This window comes from Ixodes scapularis, unplaced genomic scaffold, assembly GCF_016920785.2.
Source record: "Ixodes scapularis isolate PalLabHiFi unplaced genomic scaffold, ASM1692078v2 PGA_scaffold3__209_contigs__length_174095766, whole genome shotgun sequence".
NCBI classification, from domain to species: Eukaryota; Metazoa; Arthropoda; class Arachnida; order Ixodida; family Ixodidae; genus Ixodes; species Ixodes scapularis.
The window spans coordinates 52080564-52088597 of record NW_024609868.1 but is presented as its reverse complement, the minus strand read 5'-3'; the positions used below and the strand labels follow the sequence as shown (position 1 = coordinate 52088597).

General features: G+C 46.7%; 1 protein-coding gene across 1 annotated transcript; it reads left to right on the top strand.

Moving 5' to 3' along the window:
- The first annotated feature begins 200 nt into the window (after nt 1-200).
- Nucleotides 201-1841, top strand: LOC121046593. Its single transcript, XM_040501001.2, has one exon. It carries the CDS (start codon nt 201-203, stop codon nt 1839-1841), a length of 1641 nt encoding a protein of 546 aa, XP_040356935.1.
- The last annotated feature ends 6193 nt before the right edge of the window (nt 1842-8034 follow it).

Here is an 8034-nt window from a genome sequence, read left to right as displayed (position 1 = left end):
CGGCACCCCTCACCCATGGACCAATGTACCCACAAACAGCGAGCCTACCAACGACGGCTGTTTTGAGGCCTCCCCGCGTCATCGTTCGAAAGCGGTTGATCTCGAGACCGTTGGGGCCAAACGCAAACTTATTTCCACCTCAAACGCTCAGACCAGTACCACAGGGAATACCAAACGCAGGGGCGTACTCTAGGTCAACGATGTACGCCCCAACCAACGTTATCTCGCCACAGGATAACTCTCGGGACCACGCCATGTCTCCCACTCTCGAAAACCGTGCACCTTACCAACGACCAGAAAGAAAGATCCCTTCAACTTTCTTTGACAGCAGCCCGCCGAGAGCTAGCGAAGCGCCTGTCACCATAAGCATTCCGTATCAAGCACCACAGAGACATCCTTCTCAGCACATATCCAACAACAATCACCGTTTCGGGGCAGTCGGACCGATGCTGCAGTCCAGTTTTGACGAACGTCACGTTCAACAATCGCCAGCTCCCCATCATCCATCGCTTGCAAGGCCGCCTTCTTCGTTGGTGACAAATCAACCTCAAAGGGCTGCACTTACAGCTCTAACGCTGCCAGCTCAACATCATAAAGTGCCACTGCCACCACCCTCTGTACCACGGACCAGATTCAGCCCTCCTCCAACTTTTCAACGATTTCCGCAGCCAGCGATAGCAAGTCCTCAAGAGCGAGGTATTGGATCCTATAGGGGAGGAGCTGCAAAAAGCAGTGGGCGAAACTATGCCAAGCGTCCACCACCGGCAGAGGAAGCCGATAACTTCTTTTCTTCATCCGAGGATCATCACGGCGAGAGGCCTACCAGAGATAGTTTCGAAGATATTCGACAAAACATCGAGAGTGAGCCTTACAGTCAGCCAACCGGCCAACGAAGACCTCTTTTTACACTACCGAAGCCAATCGACTTTGGGCTGTCCAAAATGGACCAAAAAGGTTGCAAGACTACCGTCAAGGAGGTTAAGCATGTTCCTAAGGAGGCGCTCGGAGGGGCAGGGACAGACCTTCATTCGCTATTTCGTCACAAACGAGGCGCTCCTGAGGAGTCCAAGATGACGAGTATCATCATGACGAAAGAGTGTTTCTTTCCCGAGGACCCTGGTTCTGAGAAAGAAAACAGCAACCGCCGGTTACAATCGCATGTAGACTCAACTAATCCCGCCTCTTACACCGCACCGGTGAAGGACTACCTGAAAAGCCACGACCCTCAAACAAGGTCTACCCAGAATACGCCAACCTACGACTCCTTCTACCCTCGACCTCGTCACAACGGCCATCCGTTAGGACCTGCTCTAAGCGAAACGACACAATACGACAAGAACAAGTTTCAGACGTTCAGTTTCTCACCGCAACACTTCGAAGGCTCGTTGGCCAACTTCCCGTCGTTCGATAGTCCCCAAGATTCAAGCTCGAAAAGGTACACCGAACGCCAAGGAGGTCTGAGGGGATCAGCCACAGCATTCGGTGGACGTCCCGAAGAAGACCGAGGTCGGTACCGGGGAGACGGCAGACCGTGGTATCGGGATAACCAGAACGACCATTACCAGAGGGACCACAGTGAGGAGCGCTATCACGGACCACGCTACGAGAACGAACCATCCCGTGAACGCGAAGGAGGTCACGGTCGATGGTCGCGTCCTCTGGCCAGCGGAACTCACTCGAAGCGTCGAGGGCCGCCACCGCCGAAGACGACCAGCAGGAGCTTCGCATTTTACAGGAGAGATGAAAACCCGAAGAAGGACCGATTCGTGGAGAGCTACTCAACGGCCAATAAGAAGTCCTTCAGGTCTGACTACGATAGCGACCGTGATGGCTTCTTCTAAAGACAAACAGGGGGCGGATTTCGTGTTGGTGAACTGCGTGATGGTGAATAACTCGAAGTGAGATATTTCAAGAGTCAGACGGATAGGAAAGTTTACAGGTCACAAAGTTAAAGCGAAAAACGAACGATGCTACATAAGGACTATCTTTTTGTACTGTTAAGCCGTGAACTTTTATGTTCCGTTGTCACGTGCGGCAGCACTTCTCTTATATTATTTTAATTATGGAGTGTTTTGTGAACAACAACGTGATCTAATCCCCTAAATAAACAAAAAAATGCGAAGGTTACCGTCATGCATGTGGAAAGGATTATCAAGGTCGCTTATCTTCTTGTTTAGAACATATGTAGAAACAGTAACACATGAATAAAAGTGCACTTTATGTATCTGTTTAAATTCAAGCACTTCTGGTAAATCATTTTTTAATTATTGTCTTTGGGCTGTGTGGTTTTATTATTCATGAGCAGTCTTCATTTCAACGGTACTCTAAAATAAACCTTAAAGTCGGCGCGAAGACCCCCGGTTTCCTCAAAATTATTTTATATGTTGACTTACCTGGTGATAAGTTTTTATCGCCGTACAAATTGAAAATAAACCCCTTGGTTTTTTCAATAAATCTTAATGGCGCAAGTTATAAAAAATTACAGAGCGAACCAGCATCAAGCGCGACCGTGCGTCAGCGGTTACGTTAAAAATCCTTAATCAGAAACCACGCTCCATGCGTGAGAAGTTCGTCCCGAACTTCGAAGGTCCAAAATATATAGTTTAACAAGCTTAGAAAAATGAAATCGCTTCACAAACGCACCAGTATCTACGCTAACGAAAACTCGCTACTGTACAAAACGAAAGGATACGTATTCTTAAAAATTTCATAACAAAATTAGTTCTTAAAAAAGATGGCGAGGTTTTGATTTCGGCGACATTTGGAGCAATCTCCCGCCGCCACAGACTTTGGTTGTGCCCACATTCAATTCCGACTCAAGCGCTATGCCCTTTTTTGCCTGTCGCATACCATCCATGAATATGACGACCTAGGTACGTTAACATGACTAAGGTAAGAAATGAACAAAAAGTTTTTAAAAAATTCCGAGAGCACCTATGCCCTCGGAATGCGAAAGCATGAATGTCGTTTTTCTGCCCCTTTAGTTCGTCTGCGGTGTATTGGCGTGGAAGGCCACGTTTCGCCACTGACGGCTCGGTTCCGGCCGCCGACGATATGTAGGGTAGTCCAAGTCACCAGGCTCGATCTAAGATGGACTGTAAAAATCGACGCCTGCACGTAGCAATCTAAACTTTTCGTCAAACGTGTATTTGACAGGTCGGTTCTTTCTTGTAAAATTACAACCCAGGCAGCACACGGTATTGCGCCAATATTGGCGTCGGATCGGAAAAATCGGGCCAATATCATTATGATACTGTCTATATTGGCGCTTGATCGTGAGTGTCGGGCCAGTATTGCAGTGATGTGGCCAATGTCGGCGGAACATCACTTGGGTCGGCCAAAGCCACGCTGATCTACAAAATGCAGCGCTGTTTTCCGATAATTTATCGGGTCTCAACCGGCCGGTATTAGGAATACTTGGCCGTTTCTAAAACGATACTGAATCGTGGTCAACCGCGCCGGCCAATCGCGGCGGCCGCCGCTGTTGCCACGGATCGCGCCGAGGGTGCGCCGGGCAATCAGCGGCTGGAACTTGGCTTTTCCATACAAACGAAAAAAAAACTCTTTTTATAGTACCTTTTATTGGAGATTAGTACAAAACGGGGGGGGGGGGGGGGGGGGGGCGCGTGATGTTTTCTAAAATCTTTAGTTTACAAGGTTTACGGCACAATTATTATTGTTTTTATACAACCATGTCTCAGCGGTGATTTCAGGTAGCGCGTCCCGACCAAGGCGCATATAAAAACAAATAATAATAGCCTTGTCATAATATCGAGCGAGAATGGAAAACTCACTCCGTTTACCGGCGACGTGTCCACAGGGAACATCCCGTCTGCATCCCTCGACTTCACTTAATCCTAGTTGCAAAAGTTTAGATGGGAGGGAGGTGGCACAGCAGTTTAAGGAACGGATAGAGATTTTCAGGCTTACGGGAACCGCGCTATATCTAAAGGCACTAAAAAACAAACAAAAAACAAAAAAAAACAAAGCGAATGACGGTCGACCCCACGTCAGAGTATACATGTATACTTACAGAAGGAGGATGAACAGGCCTCTTCGTTTTGTCTTGAGTACCCAGGTGCAAGCATGGATCTCCGCGTAAACTTGGTGGAACTTGACAATTTGAGGCGACGACTTTATACTTGTTCTGATTTATCGAAAAGGAAACTATGAATTCTTTTACGAAATAGACCCCAACAAGTGAGTGGCGTATTTTAACGCTACGAATGAAGTACGCGTATATTGCACGGAAGTTATTTCTTAAGATGCCCTTTAGGCAGTGCCAACTCACGTGACGCGAGGAGCAGTGACTCCACAACGTCTCATCAGGGGCTGCCCGAGCAGGAGACTTCAAAACCGCGTGAAGCCACGCATTCCGCGAATCCCACCGCCAACGTCCGCTTCTGTACTTCACGGAGGCCTAAAGCGGGCTCTTGACGTGGGTCCGAACGGCCACTGACAAGCTCTGTTGGCTGTCAGTCAATCGCTCGAGGCCTCCACTGCCGTTCAAGTCCCTAAAATGGGGAAAGAAAGGATGCGAGGGCGCGGAAGAACAGGTGGAGATGCAACAGGCACACCATAGACAGGTCGCATGTGACGGCAAGTGTGACGAAATCGACGTCAAAGGAAAGCAGAGGAGGCGAGGAGGAAAGCCGTGATATTTGCCTGGTGGATGTCTAGACAGAAGATGCTCGGCCGGACGCCAACTTTCACTTTCTACGGCGGAGACGTGTCGCATCACGCGTTTTCAAGCATCCTGTTTCGACGCCCATTTAGTCAACGCGATTTCAGCATTAGGGGATACAAACGCCGGAGAACGAATGAAGACGCAAGAATCATGGACGTGATGTGCCACGCACTGTGCCTGATAAGCTATCAGTTACTACAGCAAGATATTTAACCTGATGAGTTATTTTAAGGAAATGGTGAAGTAAAACATTGCCAGTTTGCTCTTACTTTATGGATCACTTGTGCACACTATAAGCTAAACTTGAAGACAGGCGAAAAGGGTACTAGAATTGGCGAGGCCAGCGTTGATTAGTTATGTTACATAAATGCTCCCTTTGCCAAAGTACTACGATCTGGCTTTCCTTCGATTCCCCATGGCAACTTCACATATTTTTATACTCTCCGTTTCGATCTGAATGAGCCTCGTATTGGCGTTCGATCGTGTAATCACTACTACGTGATGTACGTTTAAGACCGCAGGCTAGCAGCCGTACTGCACTGGCATTATTTATCATATATAGCGGAGACATCAGACGGTCATTTCGGCTGACTAATTTCCGACTGTCTAAACAAAGGGACAACATAATTACTTTTATGCTTTGTTTACTTATATGCAAAAAAAATTGGGCGTAGACTGGCAATCAGGGTGCGATTGGCCAAATTGTCTAAATTTAGATATTACTGTTTTTCTGCACGTGCTACACACTTTGCCAAAGATCGGATTTTTGAATTGCGTCGCTGGCAGGAGACAAGCGGTTCTATCTTCGTAGCACAGGGGAAATTTGCCCTCTTCGGTCAAACTCTTATCCAGTAAGTATTTAAATTTTCAACCAGAAATCCTAACCGTGCCGTTATATTTAGAACTCTTATATATAAGATATTTTCCACGCGGAAAAAATCAGCATACACGGGACTATGCTGATTTTTTCAAAAAACTTCAAAATGCAATTTCGTTCCAGTATTACCAGAATAATTATCAACCTCACTTTATAGAATTGACAACATTTCACAACAAAGACATTGCGCTTAGTATTTTTAACAGAAAAAATTTTAAAAACAAAGACCGCCAATCCAAAACTGTGGCCAGCAAACGCTGACTTGTTTAGTTTAGGCGCTCACTTTTACGCGCGTTTTACATGGAACCCAAATTTTGAGACTATTTTGATATGCGTACCTACAAACGTTTGGTACAGACAACCTTTCGAACTGTCTTGAAAGTTGTTACGGTGATTCAAATTAACGTCTTCTAAACTTAACAAGACTTCAAAGCTTCGGGTTTCAACCCGTATGTTCCAAACTCTCAAGGAGCCAAAATATCCCACCCTCTCACTAGCTCCGTTATGATATTCACCTCCCGCCACATATTCGTACACAGGCGCTCATACGACGAAATCGAGTGGAATCCAGGTGCACTCGAAATGCTTGCAAGTAATTTGGAGAAGAGAAAACTTTCCTTCAGTCATGAAAGCAGTGACGTCCCGATGATGTCGCTAGCCCAGCGGACATTATACGATTGCGACCCACGTCAGCTCCAAGAGCTCCAGCAACCACTATACTCCGTTCACCCCTAAGCTGCCAGTGCGGTGGGAGCTACGCGGTTGCCGGACCAATCAACCGCCTCCCTATCTTCACTTGACCCTGCTCTCCGCGCGTCCGTACGGGCGGGAGCCTGATCACGTGTCGAAAGAGAGACGTGTGATTGGTCTAACGAGTACATAGCTTTAGCCGCTATGCCAGCTCGGGGGTGAACGAAGTGTGGGCATGTCTCGGCATATTTATCCGAGCGACAGCCGGGCACTGAGCCGTGACCAGGGTTGACGACTGCGAGTCGACAGCCTCCCTCCCATTACAGCCTCACTTACGGGGAACGACCGTGGCCGCTTGAATCGCCACGGGGAACTCGACTTTCGCTCCTAATTCATCGGCGTAGAAGCGAGTGTAGGCGTGACACGATTCCTGAACCGCAGTACAAAGCCAATTGGAGTTCAGCTGGAACCATTGTTCGCGTCGACTTGAAACTTGTAACTCCTCAAACGTTAATGTTCTCTATATTTGATTTTCTTTTCTGGTGGATATTCGCGGACGTAACGTGACTACGAATTGACAAACTTTTAGGCGGATAATGTAAGGTTACAAAGATAGAAGGAAAACGAAAATTGTAAAATAGCAATGTAGCCTTTGATAGAGTTAGGAAACTTAAAATCGGTTTCATAACTCGCGATGAGAAACAATATAGAACTGATTGAATTAGGAAACATCATGATTTCGAAATTCCTTTCTTTCTATTCCTCCTTGAATTTATTTTTCGTCTAGTTCTTTTCAACGTATTTTCAGCCATATTTTTCAGTCCTGAAACCAAAACAAAATACGGGTTTACGAAAGGTCCCGCTGAAATCGCTGCTCTGCTGTTTAGGATAGTGATGAAACACAACCATTTTTTGTTCTTTCCTGTCTTCGCCTGAAATTGTCGATTTTAGGTTACTTCTTTCTTCAATCCTCTTTTTTGCTTAGATGCTAAGTTGTTCTGTAAGGTGCAATACACGTGACATCATCGAATATTTATAGGAAATCACAGCATCATCTTAAAGCCTAAGCTATATTCAAAGTTACAAGCTCTACAAAGATCCTTCAAGGTTGACCGAGATTTTATTCCTGCAGAGCTAACGGAAAATCCGAAAAACACAAAACTATGCCTGCTTTGCTTGAATCACCTTGTTGGGTAAGTTCCAGATTGAAAAGATGTGACCTTCATGCCATCGCTAAGTAGTGTCGTGGCGCTATCAGCACGTTTAATGGTCTCGTTGAACCGTACTATCAGGAGCATACTCGCAAGCTACGTCAACCACCAACACAACAATTGGGACGAGCTTAAACCTTACGCAGCCTTTGCCATCAACACTGCGGAGCAGTCACCAATCGCATTCACACTTTTTAATATTGTATATGGTCGCGCACCAGTTGTTCCAGGGATCCAGGCCAAGATGGTACCAACGCTACTTGGCGACTGAGAACAGAGAAATTCACGAGCAACTCTGAGCGCCGTATGCAAGACCTGAGAAGGCAAGCTCAAGCTCCTGAACGAACGCAAGAGCTCACTTCCCCAGTACCACCACCAACTGCAATACACTCCGGAGACTAGGTTCTGGTACGCCAACCGCTTTAAAAGAAAAGTCGGGCAGAGAAGTTTCTACCACGCTTTAGAGGGCCTTGTGAAGTTCTTCAGCACCTGGGTCCTGTGACGTTTCGTGTACGAGACTGCACTCGTAGTTCTAATCGTACAAAAGACACAATCACGATGCATCGTAG

Excerpts from the sequence above, each read along its gene's own strand:
- LOC121046593 (XM_040501001.2), top strand. The coding sequence starts at position 201 with ATGTACGCCCCAACCAACGTTATCTCGCCACAGGATAACTCTCGGGAC.